General features: G+C 42.7%; 3 protein-coding genes across 4 annotated transcripts; 2 read left to right on the forward strand and 1 right to left on the reverse strand.

Moving 5' to 3' along the window:
* The first annotated feature begins 4,253 nt into the window (after positions 1–4,253).
* On the forward strand, positions 4,254–6,025 carry LOC100276576 (uncharacterized). Its single transcript, NM_001150332.2, has 8 exons — positions 4,254–4,305; positions 4,530–4,704; positions 4,829–4,969; positions 5,094–5,172; positions 5,261–5,329; positions 5,399–5,474; positions 5,550–5,594; positions 5,681–6,025. Exons 2-8 carry the CDS (start codon positions 4,537–4,539, stop codon positions 5,820–5,822), a joined length of 720 nt encoding a protein of 239 aa, NP_001143804.2. The 5' UTR covers positions 4,254–4,305; positions 4,530–4,536; the 3' UTR covers positions 5,823–6,025.
* Positions 6,026–7,167: 1,142 nt separating this feature from the next.
* LOC103641217 (thyroid adenoma-associated protein homolog) lies at positions 7,168–16,934 on the reverse strand. The gene is made up of 6 exons (XM_008664579.3): positions 16,669–16,934; positions 16,448–16,511; positions 13,093–16,357; positions 12,181–12,440; positions 10,216–10,794; positions 7,168–9,809 (listed from the first exon to the last, which is right to left on the reverse strand). The coding sequence occupies exons 3-6, from the start codon at positions 16,324–16,326 to the stop codon at positions 7,397–7,399; spliced, it is 6,486 nt and encodes a 2,161-aa protein (XP_008662801.1). The 5' UTR covers positions 16,327–16,357; positions 16,448–16,511; positions 16,669–16,934; the 3' UTR covers positions 7,168–7,396.
* On the forward strand, positions 16,926–20,205 carry LOC100194104 (uncharacterized). 2 transcript variants are annotated; one of them, NM_001359396.1, is made up of 8 exons: positions 16,926–17,256; positions 17,375–17,457; positions 17,558–17,641; positions 17,979–18,054; positions 19,409–19,481; positions 19,575–19,648; positions 19,730–19,823; positions 19,937–20,205. In NM_001359396.1, the coding sequence occupies exons 1-8, from the start codon at positions 17,028–17,030 to the stop codon at positions 20,007–20,009; spliced, it is 786 nt and encodes a 261-aa protein (NP_001346325.1). In that variant the 5' UTR covers positions 16,926–17,027; the 3' UTR covers positions 20,010–20,205. The 2 variants fall into 2 exon arrangements, with proteins under 2 accessions (NP_001346325.1, NP_001132629.1); NM_001139157.1 differs by having other exon boundaries at positions 16,955–17,256; positions 17,778–18,054.
* Positions 20,206–22,247: the final 2,042 nt, after the last annotated feature.

The following is a 22,247-nucleotide window of genomic DNA, read 5'->3' on the forward strand; positions in this document are numbered from 1 at the left end:
CCTTGTCTCTCCTGCGGCACTACGTCCTACTCCTGCTCCCGCCTCCATCCGTGCAGCAACATCGTCGTTGTCGCCATCGACTACTCCCCCTGCGGATGGTACTGTTTCTTGTATTTTTCTCAAAATTAGTTTCATGACCATCAGCTGCACATGACCGAAACAGTACGGTTTGTCTAGTTTCTCCAGGTTTGTCTAGTGATGATGTTGACGCAGTGTTGGGTTCAAATCCCGCATTCATTTTGGATCCTAGAGCTAAACTCACTAATTTTAATAATGCATTGCATGTTCTTTCTGATTCACTTCATCTTGATTACTCTAGTTATTCCATTGAAGTTAAAACTCAATTGTCAATTCTATATGCCAAATATGAGTCTAAATTTGGTTCTGTACGTTTGCAAAGACCCCAACCTGCAACTATTGGTCCTGGTAATGTATTGTCTTCATGGAATAGGTTTGTGAGGACTAATCCATCATCAGCACCATCTGTTTCTACTGGAACTGTTTTTAACACACCTATTTCTAGCACAATTTCTGAGTTATCATCTTATCTAGATAGTGATCCTCTTACTGAGTTTGATGATTCATTTAGTGTACTTAGTTGGTGGCGTGATCATAAAAGAACCTATCCAATTTTATCAATTCTAGCTAAAGATGTCTTAACTGTCCCTGTATCCACTATTTCTTCTGAGTCAGCTTTTAGTTTATGTGGCAGGTTGATCGAGGAACGACGGCGAAGTCTAACACCAGAACATGTGGAGATGCTGTCCCTGGCCAAGGATTGGGAGCAAGCAGCTGTTCGGCAGCAACACTGCGTTGAGAACAAAGATCTTGAAGAGCTAATGGAAAACATGTATCTTGATGCACAAGAAGGATCGACTTGTGTTGGTGGTGGAGATGGACATGATCACTAAAAGAGCTAGGTTGTACTCTTTTTTCCTTTAGGGTTTTGTCCCCATGTAGTTAAAATGGGGTTTTACCTAAAGGTTTTTAACGAGGCAACCAATCTAAATAGCTCTTTATAAAGCATGGTGATCTATTTTTTGATGTCTCATGTATGGCTGATTGGCTGATGTCTGATTATTGTATACTTGTATGGCACTATGGCTGATTGTATGCTTATGTTTATTGTGTACTTGTATGGCAGTGGCACTATGGCTGTTGGCTGATTGTATGCTTATGTTTATTGTGTACTTGTATCATTGTATGGCACTATGGCTGATTGTATGCTTATGTTTATTGTATGCTTATTGTATCTTTATAAAGCACTATGCCTGATGATTGTATACTTGTATTTGTATGGCACTATGGCTGTGTTGAGAATAAATTAGTGTATTGTATGGTTCATAGTTGTATATTGTATTCTTAGTTGTCGAACCTGTGTATTACATACATATTTGCTATTTGCATGGATGTTTGACATGTGGGTATAGGGCCAGCACGACACGAAAGCCCAGCACGGCACTATGGCCCGGCACGGCCCGATTAAAGCCAATAGTGCCGGGCTTGGGCTGCGGCGTAGGCTTAAGTGCCGGCACGGCACGGCCCGACAATTAATAGTGCCGTGCCTCGGCCCATCTAATTTGGCTCGGCCCATGACGGGTTCGGGCCGTGCTGGCACGGCACGGCCCATTGGCCACGTATAGCAGGAGCTGGAGCGGGAGGGAGCTACGCGATGCCGTAGCCATGGCCATGCACGGCCTATCTTGTGGTCACTTAGAGCTGTCAGGCTCTCTCTGTCCTCCTGTGGCTTGTGCTGATGAACCGATGGATGCTTGGAGCATGCGATAGCGCAGCGCGCCTATTTATAATTAATTCTATGCATCGGTGTGGACTGTGGAGTGGACTAGGTTTTTGGAGCGTAATGGGTAGGTGCGACTACGAGGTGTGCCGCCAAGCTTGTGTGTGATCACCCCCGTTGAAGACCATCGCTAGCTACATGAACTTGCACACGAGCATTCAGACACAAATTAAGAAGCAGCTGCTGCAGACGACTGCAGGGGAATGAGTCGACCAACTGCTATGTGCGTGTGTGTGTGTCATCTCACTGGCCAGTTCTCAAGACGACCAACTGCTGGCTCGTCTTAGGCTGACTACTGACTGGGTATGTGTATTGATAGGGGTAGCTGAGATGATGCGCGGTCACAGTGTGCAACCACTCGCTGTCGTTTGTATGTTGAGCTTTTGATGCTATCTATTTTTTTTATACATATATCCCGCGATGTTTTCGTCTGTTGTTCGATCGTCGAGCTTTTGATGAATATTGATCGGGTAGTCTGCTGACAACATACGAATATTAATTGATCGGGTGAACATATGAATATTGATCAGGTCGATGATAGATGCGACGACGAATTGAATCGCTGAGTCTTCGGAAGAAGACGAATCATCGTTGAGGTTGGGAGCAATTTGTAGGAAAGCCCTCTAGAAAAACATTTTTCATACCAACACATTTACATGTTGGTGCATAGAGATATCAATGGGGACCCGATACCTGCTAACTCGTGGAGAATTCCCCTATTAAGGTACGGGTATTGGACAAAAATTGTCTCCATGGGTATGGATATGGGACAAAATCTCCACCCATTGGATAAACGGGTATGGGTTTGGGAACCAATAATCCGAACCCGATTACCCATGGTTATTTCATACGTGTACACCTGTCCTGTTTGTATGAATGAGATGAGGCCGAGCCGGCCACCAAGCCCAGCACGCAACGCACCAGGCCTTAGGTCCTAGTCTAACAAGGCAACCAACAGACTAGCAAAAAACAAAACCCTAAAATAACCAGCCATATGCTACGCACTACCCAGCCGACCAGCCTCCGCATGCCTAGACAGCTACGCTAGCATTGTACACTGGACAGCTGCACTGGCATTCCACACTAGCGACTTCACCAGCGACGAGGAGCATCGTCGACTGCTAGGTGCCTAGGATGATGGTGATGACAATGGATTCTCAGGCGCCGATGAACTCAAATGGTGACCAAGGAAGGTGAGCAAACTCTATTTCTCCATTTTTTCTATTGGTCATGGTTTATGGATGAGTGCTTGTCGATGTGGTGATGTCTGAAATCTGGAGAGTTTGTGCTAGATGTTAGTACCTAGTTATCCCTTAATTGGGGATGAGGACCCATTGGGGATCCGAAACCCGAATGGAGATGGGTATGGGATAAGTTTTGCACCTATGATGGGTATGGAGATGAATCAAACATGACGGGATGGGTCTAGGATGCTATAACCCGGTGGGGAATTCCCCATTGACATCTCTATTAGTGCCTCGTGGTGGGTAAAGATCATCCTTCTGATAGCAGCTTCTGTTGGAACATAATATAAGTGAATTGTCCACCTCCTCCTATCAGTTTAAGTTTTAGGTTAAACTGACTGGTGCATGTAACTTAATATAGTATTCAAGCTAGAGATCATAAGTTCGAATCCTGGGTAGCGCAATTAAATAAAATAATTGTTGCTCACTTCTATTCCACGTCTGAGACTCAGAAGAGACTTGACGTGAGGAGGTATTGGAAGATAAGACTATCTCCAGCAGCTTACCCATCCACATAACCATATTCAAACTTCACTCTGCGAAGAATGCAGTCTACAGTGCAGAACAGTGCAAAACAATGTTTTTGATTAAGCTATGGGTTATGGGTGGACTGTTGCAGACGGCCTAATATAAATGAATTGCTCACTTTTTTCTATCAGCTTAAGCTTTTGGGTTGAACTTTCTGGTGCATGCAACTTAATAGCTTCATCTTCATACCAACTTATAAACATTTCCATTTCAACAATAAACACATAAACATTTTTTACTAGTAATAACTCTATCTGTTTCAAGTTATAAAACATTTTAGCTTTTTAAAATCAATTGCTTTTAGTATCTATATATTTTTTATAATTTATAATAGAAGGAGTACTATTGATATTTTCGTAAAAGTCCATCCATTTGCATATGAGAAACGCATGATTCAAATGAAAACCTTATAGTCTATACATAATAGATCAATCCAAACAGGTCCACTCCCTGTGGACGGCGTGAAGATTACTATTTTGGGTCAAGCGGCCTGATTTGCGAGATTAATCCGGCCCGCAAAAATCCCGGTTCATGGGCCATCCAATCTGCTTCTGGTCGGACCGGCCCAAGGTCCGCCCGACCCTCATCTGACGGCATGCCAGCCAACTATATCGACGAACAGAACAACTTTCTCCTTCTTCCGCGCTGTCGCCGTCCTCCTCTCACCCCAATCTGCTCGGACTCTGATCGCAGCGGACGCGCATCCAACCAGCTCGGATTCTACCTCTCTCCCGGGTAAGACGCCGGGCCTCGCTTCGGCGGATGTGGGTTACCCTATTTTTTCCCCCCTTCCTCTACTCGACGAATTCCGTTCCATAGGATATATAGGATCTCTTAATCTTTCCCAGCCGCCGCGAGCCGAGGAGTCAGATCGAAACCTTTCTTTTTTCGGCGGAATAAGTCATTCGTCTTCGGCCGATTGAATTACTAAGGTAGGTGGGTGCTCCTTGTTTCGCCAGGGAAAGGATGGAGTTCGGGAGGAAGCCCTTGAGCCTTGTGGAGCTCTGCGTGCGGAAGGCCATCGACAACCTCCGCTACATGGGCAGCGTCGACGGCGTCGAGATGGATCTGCTCAAGCGCATCCTGCCGCACTGCACGATGGAGCAGCTCACCCGCGTAGAGAACAGCACCGAGGTCAGCGAATTTCCGTAGCTCCTGCTTCTCTTGGGCACTATCCCCTGCATTGTTCTCAGATTCTTACTGTGGAGATTGGATCGTGACTGCATGCGTACCTGTGTGGCTGCCTTGTTGGAAACAGATGGATCTTAGCTTGGTAACTGATCCGCTGTGGAGGCGATTCTACCAGCGAGAATTCGGTCAGGAGCATACGAGCAAAGTCATCGCAAGGCTGAAGGAGCTTGGGCAAAAAACGCCGTACACATGGAGGGAGCTCTTCGCGGTAAAATCCTGCTCCTTGCTTCATCTGCTTTTTATGATATGCTCCCTAACTGGTTGCTGGGGGTTTTATGTCTGCAATAAATTATCTTCGCCCTATGTTGACTTAGTTCCTGAAACTTTTGTAGGCGAAAAAAGAGAAACAGAAGGAAGTTGAGGATAAGATGCTTGACAAATTCACAAAGAAGTTTCAGGCAGAGAGAGCTGGTAACTCTAACATTACTGTGGAGTTAAATTAGTTGCACTTTGTGGAGAAAACACTAATACTTTCTTCGTCTAAATCCATCCTATGCAGAGAAACAAAGCAAGCAAATCAAACTCTGTACAAAGGTGCCTCCAAGCAGCAAAAGGAGTTTCTTTGGAGGTAATTTCCTGTTTCTGCCTCTGCTGAACTTCAGTCCACTCGGTATCAATCTAGGATGTATTCTTGCAGGAAGTGGACCTAGCAGTGTATCCAGTTCCAGCTACAAGAGCCCTATACTGAAGAAGGCTAGGATAGAGGTTAACAGGTAAATGGTTGCTCTTGGTATTACGATCATAGATAGAAATTGCTGTTTCTGAAACTGTCTGATTCTGTGTTGCAGTCGAGCAAGATTGCAGTCTGCTATGCAAAAGAATACTTTTGCGAGGTTTGCCCCCGCTACTATGCTATCAGTCCATATCGACAATGAATGGTTTCAGCAAAATGCAATTTCAATCTCTCATGTTGTTGCAGGTCATCTCAGCCAATAAGGACGACCTCTGTTAGTGGACAGCCAGTGAGAACAACTACCATTCATAGGCCCAATTCAACCGTCACCATCACCAAACCGATGGGAAAAAGCAGGCAAATTCAGAACAGCAGGCCCAAATTCTAGGAAACGGTTTGCTGCGATATCGCAATTTCAACTCCAGAGCTCATATGTCCTCTGAAGAAAGCGCCTCCTTTGTACAAAAGGAGTAGCACACCGTACTCATTTTTTTTTTTGGCAAAGGAGAGACGTGCCAATTGTAACGTAAAAGGCGTTACCAATGTTTGTAACAAACGATTTCTTGTATTAAAGAAAAAAGGGTTTGTTTCTTGGTTTCTCTCTTTATTATCATGCAAATGGTTAATGAATTATAGAAAATACCAGGCAAATGGTTAATGAATTATAGAGGATACCAAAAGCTGGGAGAGAGAGGCATAAACTTCGCCTCTATTTTCACATCAAAGACAATCTCCGGAATTAAAGCAAACGGCATTTTTTCATCACCAACGTAGCATTTTAGTCCTAAGCAAGTTGGATTTTAGTCCTAAGCAAGTTGGGTTAGGCTAGAATTAAAACCCAACAAGATATCACCAAAAGAAGAAAGAGAGAGAAAAGAGAGGGAAAAAACTTGAGACCACTAATAAGAAAAAGGTCTAATCACGGTTCGGACACGTGGTAGCTTCTTTCCTTTTAATTGCCTCCTGTCATATCAAGTTTGGTCGACTTCTACCTCTCTTCACATTATTGTCCCGTTTTATGATGCCTCTATGCACCGGTGCCTCTGGGGTCTCCGGTGGACATGCTCAAACCATCTCAACTGGTGTTAAATAAGCTTTTCTTCAATCGGGACTACTCCTAGCCTATCGTGTGTGTCATCGTTTCTTACTCGGTCCAATCTTGTGTGCCCATATATTCAACGCAGCATACACATATATGCGACACTTAGTTGTTGGATATATCGTTTCTTAGTAGGCCAACACTCAGCCCCATATAAGATAGCAGGCCTAATCACTGTCCTGTATAACTTGTTTTTCAACTTTTGTGGCACTCTCTTGTCGCATAGAACTCCCGATGCTTGACGCTATTTCATCCATCCCGCTTTGATTCTATGGCTAACATCTTCATCAATATCACCATCTCTCTGTAGCATCGATCCCAAATAACGGAAGGTGTCCTTTGGTATTACCTAACCTCCCAAACTTACATCTCCATCGTCACTAATTGTAGAACCAAAGTCACATCTCATATACTCGATTTTGGTCCTGCTAATTCTAAATCGTTTTGACTCTAGAGTCTGACGCTATAACTCTAGTTTTCTATTTACTTCTTTCCAGGTTTCATCTACTAGAATTACATCGTCAACGAAAAACATACACCAAGGGATATATCTCCTTGTATATCTCTTGTGACCTCATCTATCACTAAGGCAAATAGATAAGAGCTCAAAACTGAATCTTGATGTAGTCCTATGTTAATCGGAAAAATATTTATATCATTATCAGTTGTTCGGACGTTAGTCACAACCTTGTCATACATTTTTTGAGTGCTAGAAAACCCAAGGCACTTAAAATGCACTGATACACAGAGAAGGGGCATCAAGTAAAGAATCTATAGTATGGTAATTTGTATAAAAAAGCAATTAGTATTGAGTCTTACAACGGAGGAATAACAATGAAGAATTACTAGTACATTAGCGAAAATCATCTGATAAGAAAATATGGGTCAAAACTTGATCCTGAATCACCCACTTGGTCCTCAGGCTTATCTGATGATATGAACCTCTCGTGTGACAATTTTACCAGAGCGTAAAGATTAGAAATCAACGGGTTCTTGAGGAATGGTGTGATAGACCTTTCAAGGTTTGCAAATTCCTGCAAATAAACTGCACAGTGGTCCTCCAATTGATCCAGAGAGCCAGACTGCGTGAGCGCGTATAAACCGAGTAGGACTGCATACACTGATATGAACACGTCCTTGTGGTTACCTATGCCGCCAATCCAATCGTTCTTCCCCTCTTTCTCAATATAGCCACCAGTCAGCGATGTGAGCTGCTTTAGAAATATCTCCCTCCAATTCTGCAGGAACAGTTTAGTCTCTGCTCCTGCTTCCATCTGGCATTTTGAATTCAGAAGTTTCTGAATGTTTGAACAGCAGATTTGACATATCAATAGCTTCTCCTCATGGTGGTTATCAATTTCTTTATCAAATATCTGACGGACCAAATCGCCACGGGAGTTCAGAGCGTTTCCAGTGCCCAAGACTATCCTTAACAAGAATTCAACGTATTTCAGCCAGAGGCCAAACAAAGAAGTTAAATAGTCCAAGCTTAATTCAATGACTCTATCAACTTGTAGTGGTGTGGAATCATCACAGAAGGTATTAGCTGAACCCTTAGCGATTATTTTCTGAATATCCTTCGCAAGTTTTTGCCTCAGATATGCATCCTCATCCTCCAGCAACTGAATACATACAAACCACAAGTCAAGTATCTTGCATGTATAAAGACTAACAAATTCAAAAACGCTATCTTCCATGCATTTCTCTTTGGTATGGTCTTCATCAAATTCTGAAGGAGAGTACATGTTGGACACAGATGAAGCAACGTAGCTTGCTTCTTCAAGAAGACCAGAAGCAACAATTGCCTCAGCAGCAGCCCGTCGAGCATTCATGCTTTCTGATGGTTCACTTTGGTTCTTGACAAGTGTGACAAACAAGTTTAATCTAAGCATGGCATCAGATAATCCATCCCCTTCATTGATTCTGACAAAGGATGCAGAGATCTCACTGGTCTTAAGACAATCCATTGAAATACCACCCCTAGATTGTTTAGTGAACAATTTCATGCACATACCCATGCAACATAGAACTATTTCTCTCGTTTTTGCATGTGACATGGTGCTGTTTAAATGAACTAACCTATCCCACAAGGACAAAAGTGTGCTAGAATCTTCTCCATTGTTGAATGGGAATTCCATGTTCCATGAAAAGATGATCTTCAGATTATAATAAAGGCACTTAGGGTGTTCTTCCACAAACAACCGTTCCATTAAAGCAGGCTGCAGATTAACTCCTGCCCACTGGTGCAAAATGTTATCTGCATAACCATGTCTGATTGATTTTGTGAGCCAAAGAATCCTCTTCAGCACCGTAATTCTAACATCATATGAAGGATCAGTGAGACATGACAGGATCTCCTTGTGTACTTCATGAAGGGAGTAATCCACTCTAGGCATCTCTAAAGTTGGTTCACCGAGTATTTGCAACTGCACATCATCATCGTTAGTTTCATCGGTTTTCTTAGAAAGACCAACACAGCTCAAAAATGATTCAGTTGCTTGTTGTTTTAGTTCAATACGGGTTGGATCATGGAATGCGTACTGGGTTGATGCTGTGTTGCTCAAGCACTGGGAAGTTAACTCTAGCAGCAATGCCTGAATGACTTCAGTATGTCTGCTTTTCCCTGTCCTTGCAACATCAAGCATGAGATCCAATACCCGCAAGTAAGATGTAATTACGATAGGGCATGAGCATAATTTCGTGCAGCCAAGCCAAGAGCATCTTGAAAGAACCTCCAGTAATAGGCCAATAATCTGATCCTTCATGCTACCGTCTGTCAAACCTCTAAAGTTGTTATCCAGAAGAGAAGCCAGCTGCAGCAAAAGGCCATGTATTGAATTGAATGACTTAGACAGCAGAAGTACATTTGCTTTTCCCATATTAGCTGATATGGCAGGATCAGTATGCTGAACACTGTGAGCCATTGCTTTGTGACTTCCACGAGGTAAATTATCCAGTATATCACTAATAACGTACTGCAATCTCTCGTTAGATACCAAACAAGTTAATGCCCTTGATGCAAGGATACGGACCCGGTAGTTACTCTGGGTAGCACATCTTTGGATGAAAGGCAAAAGCAAAAAAGGGTCCAAAGAATCATCAGTTCCACAGCTTATAGGTGAAGGCTTAAGTCTTGATAAAAGAATAAGAATCGGACACAGGCTAGGGTGTATTGCTTTTGTAATGTGTGACTCCAAATTGCTGGACACTCCATCAGCTAGTTGTTCAGTTGTGGTTTGCAGTTCACTAGAAAGGAAAGGATGAAGGGCTGGATACCTACATAAGAAAACAAGGAATAAATCACAATTGAAAAGCTAACCTCATCTACTTATGTACAAATTAGTTTGAGCACCGCCACTTAGGATATTCATGTTTCACTACAAACACATGCAATAATAGAAAGTTTTTTTTTTCAAACACACAGGAGAGCTGTGTAACTTTGTATAAAAAAGAGAAAAAAAACAATTATCTGACCTCAAAGCAGCAACGATGCTAAAAAAATTCTGGTCAATTTGTCCATGTATCATGTAAAAGATACTCAATTGCTCAACCAGGAAAAAAAGGTTACAAACTTTATATTTGTAACACATTAGGTTTATTTCACAAAGAAAAGTGATGCAGTATAACTTCATATGACCACAATTATCATATTGCAAACTATGTATAAACGTTATGAACTTGCCTGTGGAAGAATTCAAGGCCAGTTAAAGATCGTCGTGCTGATTCACGCTTCTGCACATTCAGAAACCCAACCATGCGACGAACTAGTGCAGTATACGCAAGGCAAGCTGCATTGCGCACTTCCCAGTAGGGAGATGAAAATGCTCGTATAGCAACTATTGTTGCTTCAGCACTGAAACCCGAAGTGTCGGTTGCCAGATTTGCATCATTGAAAGCAGCTTTAAGCACATTGAACACATGCACAGTGGGAACAACACCCTCATCTCGACCTTTAGATAGGTTACCATTAGAATATACACTTGTAGTTTCTGACTGTGATTCCAACAGCTCTTTCATTACTCCAGACCTCTGGTTGGAGTCTTTCTGGAAATTAGCTAAAGAGTTCTTAGCAAACTCTATCAGCCATTCTAATGCCCTTGGAAGTAGTTTCTTTGGTGTTCCTTCTGGCTCTGCCAGGAACAGGGCGATAAATGCAGCAGGAATTCCTGCACTCCTCCTTATCAAATCATCCACAGTTTGCCCTTTAGCAATTGTCCTATCCATTAGTAGCACCATCCATGACTCTGTCATTTTGCACAGCCTGTAAACAACAAAGAAAGGTCCTCATAAATATGTACGAAAATAACTTGACCAACCTAGGACTCAAATTTGTGTTACTTATGACTCAAACCTGAGTTGTGGGAGCTGTACACCCACACCTCCCACCAACTGAACTAGCTCAGTTCCTCACAGTAAGTATAGAGTTATCAAAAGTTTATATTTACACATTATATGCAATTGTAGACTGGTTCAGATGGCAAAATATGTGGTGGAAACCACCTAGGTGCAAACATGGAAACCAATTCCAAAAACGTATTTTGGTTATTAAAAAAATAAATTTGGTATATCCATAGTGTATCCAAATATGTACTCACATGCAGAAGTTGGGATGCAAATTCAAACTAGAAAAATTCATATGAAAATAAAAAAATTTAGATGTATGTGCACTAGAAAAAAAAATCGAGATATTTTGTCTTTTAGTGACATGCACCTGAAATCTGCCATTTTTGAATGATTTTTTTTTTTCAAAAAAGTGAGTTTGCATCTCAACTTTTTCTTGTGAGTATATAATTGTACACACTATGGATGTGCCAAATTTCAGATTTTTTTTAACAACCAAAATACATTTTTTGAATTGGTTTCCATGTTTCCACCTAGTAATTTCCACAACATATTTTCTTAGTTTCAACTCCAGTATTACACATACATGGAATCAGGTTCAATAAACACCGCAATAAAGTAATGGCGCCTATTATACCATGATTCCATTACTACAATATGGCATTTATAAATGATCCAAACATCTGACTGTTTTACTTTGAAGTTATGAATTACAACCTTCAGAATATAGAAAAATCCCAGTGGTTAGGTGGTCTGAGTAGCACTCCTTAGGTCCTGAGTTTGAATCCCAGTGGGAGCGAATTTCAGGTTGAGGTTAAAAAAGGTCACTCACTGTGCACATGAGATGGACTGACCTATGAGGGGTGGATCTTTGTGTAGGGGCTGGGAGGACTCAAACCATGAGTAAAGATCCGGCCTATAGGGGGTAGACCTTCATGCTGCATGGGGGACAGCTTTCGTGGTCTTTCTCGGTCGGGGCTCCGATTGAACTTCTTTTTAATATAATACCATGGGACGGTCTTTTCCCTATCGGCAGAGTTTTTTAGAATATAGAAAAATTATCGGTGTGCAGAGTTAATGCATATATATACACCAGCAGTTGATCAATATGTTTATATATATGGAACAGACAAAAAGTATGTCCAGTGTTGTTTTGCGATGCCTCACAAACTCAGGGCTTAAATCTCATTTGTTATGTAAACATTCTGAATCTAAATAGAAACTGCAACATAAGATTTTATGCATATAAATTCCCATCTTTGGGTGAAGAGGTTCAGGAACTAGCCTCTGTAAGAATTGAACATACCTTGAATCATTTGAGCAAAGAAGCCGGTTGCAAAGGGCAGTAAACCCAGCCCTTGTTTTATCTATTGCACCGTTATGCTTCATTTTAAGAAGAACCTGTAAAAAATGGTCACCCATCATCTTTAACTGCCCCACATCAAGAATTTCTTCAGATATACTTGTCTCTTCAATACTGTCAGGCAAGCCATTCTGAGATGAAGCTGAATGAGAACAGCCAGGCAATGGTATCTTCCTGATGATGGTTCCAAAAAGTAAACTGACCTAAAAAGTAAAATGGAGAAGTTACATCATAAAAAGTTAAAAAGACATTTAAACATACCTGCAATGCCACAATAGCGTGAAACTGAAATAAACAGCTTATCAGTGGCAGATTACTATAGCGGAACAGCTTCGTGTTATAGTTGAGGATATACTTATAGTACCCTAAAGAGGATCAAATGATGTGGTGTGTTTTTCTTAAGACAATTCTAGGCAAGACTTTGAATCAAAGGGTTTGTTCCTGGAAGCATTTTTTATCTTGGCGCAGATTGGTGTGATGGGGCGGATGCCATGAAAAAGCTTTTTTTTTCCTTTTTTGACTGGAATCGACAGTTGTCCACCCATCTAGGATGAGTCAAACATAGGGCAGGGCATCATGAATATAGTCTGATCACAATATGATGGTAGCATAGCACAGGTCGTGGCATTTGTGCAGTTATTCAGCTTATCATGGAAAAATAAGTATGAATCTGCTGAAAAATAGTTTTTACCAACAAAAAGAAGGCTAAGGGCCCCTTTGGGACGCAGGAATTTGACATGAATCATATAGAAGTTTCCTAGGAATCAATTCACTTTCACATGAAAAATGCAAGAAACGGAAAAAAATCCCGCATTCCAAAGAGGGTCTAATAAGTGGTAAGAATCAACCCATTACCTCCTTCATAGCAAGCCAGCAACCAACCATAACAACTTGTTCGGCTGGTTTGCCATTACTCCCTGGTTTTGCATTCTTCTCCTCTCTTTCTGAAGTGGTAGTAGGTTGATCATCATATATATCTGAGAGGAAGGAACCATCATCAATCATGTCATCCATGTCATATGGCAGAGACAATGCGTCTGAAGAAACCACCCATAGGGCCACCGAAGTTACACGCATTATGAGTTGAAGCAGTTTTTCTACCAGGTACCTCATTTCAGAAATACATGATTGTACTACCTCAGAGTTCCAATCCATCTCATCAAATGTGTAGCGCAGAGTAAGAAGAACTCCATGAACAAAGCTCTTCTTACATGCTTCAGAGAGATCCCTCTCACCCTCTTCGACAACAATACAGAGCCATTGAATGAGTGAAGATATATACTGTGCAACTGGGTTTTGACTAGTAACTTCTGTATCTCCATTCATAGATTGTGTATAACATTCAAGGCAATCACTTTCTTTAGAAAATACAAGAATACATCCAAGCTGCAAAACATACTTCCTAAATATAAGGCGGAAGGTTAAAGCACCAGCATCACTTTCCCGGACACGTGGGCTTAGAACAAGTTTTTTTGCCCATCTGATAACATCATTTATGGATGTACTCAAGGAAATCCCAGGAAGCGGTGTTGGGAACTGCAGTAGAATGCGAAAAGAGTTTTCCCTTAATCTGTCCCAACTATCAATTATAGACCCAACAAATGAAATTGTTGAGTCTGGCAATATTATGCTATCATTGTAAGGATAAAGATCAATTTTCCCTTCAGAGCGGCAAATAGGCCATACATCTAGTAGTGTAAGAATGAGCTCCATTGCAATTGTTTTCCTTTCATAAGGGCCAGAGGGGTAACAAGAATTAAACAGAAAGGAACTCAGCCACTTCATGAATTGGAAGAGATCTTCAGCCCTCTTGACAACAGTGGCCTTAGAAGTATCAATAGAGCCAGCCCCTTTAACACTAGACGTTAATGATGGAATCCAAGACCCCTGTTTTACCTGTCTGTCAAGTGCAGTTCGCACCCTAGCAAAAAACTTCCGAAATAAACTTGTCCATTTCATTTGAAATGCCGTTGAGCTACAACGCATATTCAACGGAACAGCTTCTTTGAGCAAGCTCAGTTCCAAGGAGGATGGAAGACTTGATGTCTTTGGATTTAGAAAGAGGGATTCAGCTGCATCTATACGGAGACTTTCATCACTGTGTGTCAGTGCCAAAGCAAACCAATTAAAAGGAACTGTAACTTTAATCCCTTTAACAGATATAACTGCAGCACCCTTACTATCCATCTGCTGAATCTGTGACAATTCATCAGGATCTAAATCAATGTCCCCTTCAACAAGAGCCAGATTCCGTGAGACCTTAAGCAGAGAAACCAGTGCAGCTATACACTGGTCATTTTTCAAAACAACATCTAGTTTAGTTTCATTTGTGCTAGGGCCAATGGAGATGAATCCAAGCATTGTGAATATGCTCTCTGCATCAACTTCAATTAGAGCAGGTAAAGCATAAGTATTTAAGTTAGAACGTAGTTTTGAATTTCCAGATACAAGTCCCCGCATGAAAGGAGGCAAGCACAAAGCTCTGAAGGCATCATATCCTAGCTCAACACCATCGTCATTCCAACATTCACCTCTTAAAGTCTCCAGGAAGGATTTTAAAAATGTGGTGACAGCACAACAAACATCATCATCTATGTACGCATAAGCTGTTTCTGAAAGCAGATTTGATTTCAATGTTAGAAGAGATTTGGCACCCAATCGCTTTGTCAAAGAAGCTAAAGGGACATATCTCCCTTTGCATCGTGGACCTAAGCGAAGTAAATCATTTGCAACATTGCAAAGGAACAAGTTGTTGTTATGTTCACGGTCTTCTGATGCAATACATAGTTCAATATCTAATAGGAGATCAAAGATCAAATGCACCTGTTTTACTGTCTGACTCAAAGGATCTTCCAGGTTGCGCCATATGATTCCCAATATACGGTTGACAACATCTCTTGAAAAAGGCTTATAGTCCCCAGAGAAGTCGGTGATATCAGATGAAACCGATGTCTTTATCTGCTGCAAACATATTTGTGTCACTGTAAGAGCATGGAAATTGAAGTGGCTATCAACTGGGTTCTCACAATGCTTGCAAAGCTCAGGTAAAATTCCATCATATAAAACAGTCCATAAAGGTCCACTGGAATGAAGTTGGTGCATGTTGAGTACTGTCCTTGGAATAGATGTCAAAATCCCTCTTAGTAGACAAAGTCTACTCAACACTGAAAGGTCTCTGATTTGTTCACACAGATCAAAGTCCGAAAATACATTGTGCACAGACTGATTTTTTCTATCTTCATGATTTGCATAGATGCCAAATAGACCTTGAGAAATGAACCAGGAAATCTCCTCTGTGCTCATGAAAACCTGAATTGCCGCACAGAAGCTTACTCCAGAGGCCACCAGGCAATCCCTTGAAAAGGCAGATGACTTAAGAACAGATAGTATTGTCCTGACAGCACTCTTGAAGACACTTGACGCCTTGTCAAGGCCAATAAACTTATACGGGTACCTCTGCAGCAAGTAGTACATGCAAGACATGGCCTCCTGGCACTGCTCCATCACGACTGGAGATGGCCGTGACCCTTCACCAATGTCTTTTGTCACTCCATCAAGCCCATCAACAACATCCAGTGCCATGATCTCTGCACACCTCTCTACTGCCTCATCCAAAAATCCCAACTTTGGGTACCCAATAAGCGACAAGGCTGCTCGAGATACCATAAATCTCTTCTTTGCCTTACTACCAGAGCCACCATACTCCTCACAGAGCAAGGCAAAACACCCACTGATCACTGTGGAGAATTTCTTGCACTTGGCAAGCACTGATATGAGTGTCCGGTGGAGAGGGAGGGAATTCTCAAGAAAGAGGATCTCCAAATAAAGCTTTGTGGCAGCGAGCACTGCTTCATCAGGAGTCCCTGTAGTGGACAGAAACTGCACATATGCCGAGGCAAGATCCTTGACCACAACAACTTGGGAGTAAGTGGAGGTCAGGGAAATCAAGTTGCTCAATCGGACAAAGAAATTGGATGAGGAGATCTCAGCTGGCACGAGAGTTAGGGCCTCAAGGTAATGCTTCGGGAACACAATGGAGGTGTAGGTGTACCGGTGCCGATGCTGCAGTGACCGCCACTTTGAAGACATTCTTCCCCCAAATTAGCTCCTTGACTTCAATCTGAAGGATGATAATGAACAAACAAAACTGAAACCTCCAGCAGAACCACACTGGACTCTTAAACAGGCATACATAAGCCGAATGATTCACCTGAAGTCAGTACAGTTCCGCCACAAGTCTTCCTCCGGGAACTTAAACCACAAACCTTCCCTCCCTAACAAACCACACAACGTTAGTTCAGTAGATTTTCACGAGTACGAACTACTTGGGCTGAATTAGAGCACGCCTTCTACTACAGTCTACAGATAGCGTAAACAAGCTATCAGAGATTTCATATGCGGCGATAACAGGGAGGCAGGCAAACAAATAACCTTTAATCCTGTAGACGGCCGTGCCGCTCCTCCTGGCAGGCGGCAGCACCCAGCGAGTGCAGCGGCTCGGGAGCCCAGCGAAGAACAACCGGGATCAGGTGGCCAGCGAAAGAAGCGAGAAGCAAAGGCCGCGTGAGCTCCCGGCAAGCTGCAGCAGCGAGAGGAGGCGGGAGCGGGGGTTTAGGGTTTGGTCCTGCGATTCTCTCTCTTCCCCCTCGCTAGAGTGTTTTCCGCGTCGACCTGACCAAAATACCCCTAGGCCTCCGCAGTCCGCACACCCCTCCTGTGCTTTGAGATTCGCGCGTCGCGCCTGCCGACCTCGTGCCTCCCGCGGACTCGCCGGCGAACGCCTCTTGGAGATGCCGCCCGCCGCGGCGGCGCTCCTCCGGTGCGCTCCGGCGGTCCCATTCGCGGCCCGCAGTAGCGCTGTTTCCCGCTCAGGCATGGCGCGGCGTCTGGTGGCAGCGAGCGCTGCGGCCGGCAGGCTGGCACCGGCGTACCGCGGGCTGCTGCTCGACGCCGGTGGCACGCTGCTGCAGGTTGCGCGGCCGGTAGCCGAGACGTATGCCTCCATCGGCCGACGTTACGGTACGCTTCCAACCCGAAGAATCCACCACCTCGTACTTTCCTCATGTCTGGTGCTCTGCATTTCGTCAAACGTTTGGCGTGTGGTCTCGTGATGTTCCTGACTTTGTTCGCTGTCCAGGTGTGACGAAGACTAAGAAGAGAATCATGGAGGGGTTCAAGCGGGCATTCTCCGCGCCATGGCCGAAGACACTCAGGTACCAGGTAATGGTCATGAGACGCACAGGAATTGCATTGCAAAGCTTGAAATTGCGTCGTGGTTGCTCTCGAGGTGACGACTTGTTGGGTTTTGGACTAATTGCAGGGAGATGGGCGGCCATTCTGGAGAATTGTCGTGGCAGAAGCGACCGACTGCACTGATGGTGATTATTTCGAAGAAGTGTATCAGGTAGTATACCTCATGTTCTCGCTAAGGTTGTTCGATTGAATACTTCTTGGTGAATCAGGGTTGGTTGAAGAATTTGAGTATGCATTGAAGTGTTTCAGTGTTTGGTATCTGATTATCTTTTATTACCTTACTATAGTTACTACAATGACGAAATTGAACAAGAACAAATGTTCTGACTATACTGTTAGTCAACAGAAGCCCAGGCGATGAAGTTCACCGCTCTCAAATATATTTAGTTTTTCTAAGTTGAAGGATGCATTCCGCTTCCGGTTTATCGGTATGTCGAATGTTCGTAACCATACCATGTGGCTCATGGATGGATCATTGTTTCTTCCAGTATTATGCGCATGGAGATGCTTGGCGATTGCCTACTGGAGCAGACGCAGCACTGCGTGAGCTGAAGGATGCTGGAGGTCAGATGCTACTTCCTCTGTTCTCGCCTTCTCGGTTCTTGAATCTTGATTTTCAATTCTCAGTTGTTTACTGCAATTAATATCTTCCTCTCCACATTCTGGTCCTTAGGCTATCTCCAACCATTTCCCCTCTCAAGTCCCACTATTCGTACTTTCTATTCATATTTAAATACCTCCTCTTAACTATTCTTCCCCCTATTTCTCCTCCGCTCCTACCATTTCCTCTATTCAGCTCCTTTTTTATCCTTTAACTAGGCTATTTGACTTTTATACCTTGGTTTTTGAGTTTTAAAAAATACCACCATATTTGCATTACCGTAATAATACACATTATTATCTACTAAAAACTCAAAAAAGTAATAATACACATTATTATCTACCAAAAACTCAAAAAAGATTAATTTTATATTAAATACAATCAATTAGTGCCACGGGGAAATGGCTGACATACCAGCACGAGAGGAGGCACGGGGGCGCCGTTGGACGCGCACGTGCCCCCCACCCCCACACCGTATCCTGTCAGGGGAAGTGGGAGGGGGAGACGTTGGAGAAAGCCTTAGCGTATATACAACCCACATAAATGATTTGTATTTTAAAGGATATTAAGAGAGTAGGAGTAAAAAAACACGAGACATATCTTGATGAAGGAACGTCTCTAACACGATTTTCTAAGTATAGATACGGTTCCACCCATACAACTCACGTAAATGAGTCGTATTTTGAAGGGTTCTAATGAATAAGATACAAGACTTAGATATATTGGGTTGTGTGAAGAAGTTTCTTAGATACATCTAGTGTTTAGATAACCGCAACATAGTATCTAGACTGTACATGTCCTTATCTTACTTAGGGATGGCAGTGGGTAAGGTACATAGTGGGCACACGAAGCCATACCCATACCCACTAGGAAAAAATTGATCCATACTCATACCCACTACCCATTATGGATACAAAATTACACCATACATATACCCACCATAGGTAACGGATACCCATCGGGTACTCATACCCATTAACATTACGATAGACATGATCATTTGAAACGCAAAAATAGTGAGAGGCTGAGAGCAAATTCATTTTATATGAGACATCTAAATCCGCACCCACGTGTCATATATTAGCGGGTTCCCCATCGGGTAGCGGGTATGAGGCAACAGAGGACATACTTACGTCCACCGTACCCGATGAGCATAACAAATGACCCAATAAAATACTCATGGGTATCAAAATCCGCCATACCTGTGCCCTAATAGAGTTTTTACCCATCGGGTTTCGGGTTTCAGGTACCCATTACCATCTCTAATCTTACTCCGTCAGTACACGAATGGTTGATATTAATGTGTCTCGATTTCAGTTAAGCTCGCTGTTGTATCTAACTTCGATACCAGGCTACGGAAATTGCTTAAAGACCTTAATGTCTCCGAGATGTAAGTGCCTATAAATTGCCCTATCTGCTTAATTACTTCAGTATGATATGTTTTTTACATGTGTTATATGTTAACAGACCTTGAGCTCTTCAGGTTTGATGCCATTGTGGTGTCATCCGAGGTCGGATATGAGAAACCTTCCCCAGAGATCTTCAATATAGCATTGGGTATAAAACTGAATCTCATTTGTGAAAGGTAATGAAAGTTTTCTATAGAACTAATATAGTTTGGTGTTTTCTGTTGGTCAGATCAAATTGGCGTGGAAGCCAGCAAGGCAATCCATGTTGGAGACGATGAAACTGCAGACATGGCAGGTGCCAATGCTACAGGACTTGAGTGCTGGTATGTGGCGTGTTTTTCCATGTTTGGACCATGATATTAAGCCTTCGGTCCGTTATAATGCGAGGTTGGATCGCTGATTACTTTTGTCTTTTCCTCTGATGTATCTGGTTTAGGCTGTGGGGTAAGGATGTGACGACGTTTTCGGAAATACAGGAGCGGATTCTGACAACAGATGGTCCTCAATGAGTGAATTTGGAATGTTGCAAAAAAATGATAGTTGTTTTTTTTCCCTCAGTTCCTTCTTTTTTGTTTCCTTCCAACTCGTGTGTTGGCATTTTCATTGTGCTTTCGTGAAATAAGCTCATGCCATGGCTAGGTACTGATGTTCCTTCACATTCTTCTCACATATGAACATTTAATAAGAAGCACAAGGACTCTTGATAATTGGTATAAGACAGTTTCTACAAAATCCTAATATCAATACTGATCAAGCTGTTGAGCTAGTGAAAATACAAGTTTCTGTTTAAGAATAAAAAGCATCTGCACCCTCAGAAACTAAACAAGCTGAGTTTTAACTACACCATCTAAGGTGTCGTTTGGTTCACATATTGGTAACGTAATGGATAACCGATAACGTTAAATCATGTTTGTTTAAGTCCAACGGTAATCGATATCATACTATAAGTGGATACCGTCTTATTCAAATTTGTTACCGCCGGTATTCGAGTGTGAATCGTTACCATTATCATTTACGTTATATTTCGTGAACCAAACGGCACCTAAGGGTTAGTTTGGAAACTTAAATCTCCTAGAATCCCTGTCTTTTTCTAGGGTGAGCAATCCCAGGTATTATAATTTGAATAAGATATCTAGTTATTTATGGGGGTTTCCTTCCCTAAGTTTGGTTCTCTTTGCTTTGAAAATAGCCCTAAGAGGGACTCGATTAGTTATATGTATTAGAGGACCAATATCAACCTATTTTGAAAGATTATTCATTCAAGGGATCACTAAGGCATCGTCGATGATTCAGTAGCAGTTGGCTTAAAGATTTTTTGTGGCTAGAATATTCACCTCACATTGATTGTGCATATTGCCTACCTTGTTTCCTATTTTCTAAAAAGCTAATTAGGACAGCTCATATGCATTCATTGTAAAGAGGTTTCAAAAATAGAAGAAGGTTAATGATGGAGGTTATCGGTGTTTCGAACCTCGCTCTGATTAGATATGGCAATGGGTACCCAAATACTCAACAGGTTTTACCCGATATGAAGGCGGGTACGGGATGATTTCTCTACCCACGGGTATGTTAATGGATAAGAACCTCTATCCTTTGGGTAGACGGGTATGGGTACAGGTTGGTACGACCCATACCCGTCTACCCATGGGTAAAATATATCTGCATCAATACCACTATAATCATCTAATAGAGCATATCTTAGTTAAAATAAAACCCTTCTCTAGCTATCATTTGTTTAGATACCAAGTTATGTAATCATATGATTTGTTATATGTGAAGTTGAACTTGTTTTTGTATGTTTCTTTAATATTTTGAGTGATTGGTATATTGGAATTTAAGACTTTCCTAGCGGGTACGGGTTACCTGACTGGTAAAATTACCCTCACACGTATGGGTTACCCGACGGGTAAAATTACACGCGTGGGTACGGGTATGGGTATGATTTTATACCCGCGAGCATATATATGTAACCCGACGGGTAGAATTTTTTTTTATAGACTTGACTTGTAGAGTTTCTATCTAAGCTTTCTTTTGTGGAGGCTCGAGATCGTTGGCTTCGCCTTTTTGTTGTCTCTACTTGAGGACTTCTTTCAAGTTGTCACGCTCTAATTTCACCATATAGGACTCGATGAGGCTACAACCCTCTTTATCATAGGCATAAGATTGATTCATGTTGCCTTTCATAGTGATGACTCCATTAGGGCCAAGTATCTTGAGGAAATTGCGAACACAAGGTTGACTTGTCCCTTGTGGTTCGGGTTGATGATGAGTGATTGTCAACGGGTAGCACTCTGGGGTAGTCAGTGGACTGACCAGAGTGTGAGATTATGCTTGTGCAACCATGTTCGTCGACTTGTGGTGTGCAGGTGTGGAGCACAGGAACGGTGGTCGATGGCTGAGGTGAAGGTCATGCGGGCTCGTGCTGATGGACCGGGAGCGGTGAAGGGCGAGTGTTGGGTCTTGACTGACGGATCAGAGTAGCCAGGTGACCAACTGTGGTGACTGACACCTAGGACACACACTTGTGCGAGGACGTGGAGTGGACCGTGTTGCCGGCGTGGTCGAGGACTGGCGGGACACGCGTCTGATCATGGAGGACGTGCACGAGGTGCGGTGTTCACGACAGGTTTGGTGGTTTGGGCCTCAAAACCACCCAGTTCTACAGATGCCTGGTTTTGTTGAGTTTGGGCCTCAAAACTCGGCGATGGCGGTTCCGAAGGGAACCGGTGGCGGCACGCGGCGTGATC

Source organism: Zea mays, chromosome 10, assembly GCF_902167145.1.
Source record: "Zea mays cultivar B73 chromosome 10, Zm-B73-REFERENCE-NAM-5.0, whole genome shotgun sequence".
Taxonomy (NCBI): Eukaryota; Viridiplantae; Streptophyta; class Magnoliopsida; order Poales; family Poaceae; genus Zea; species Zea mays.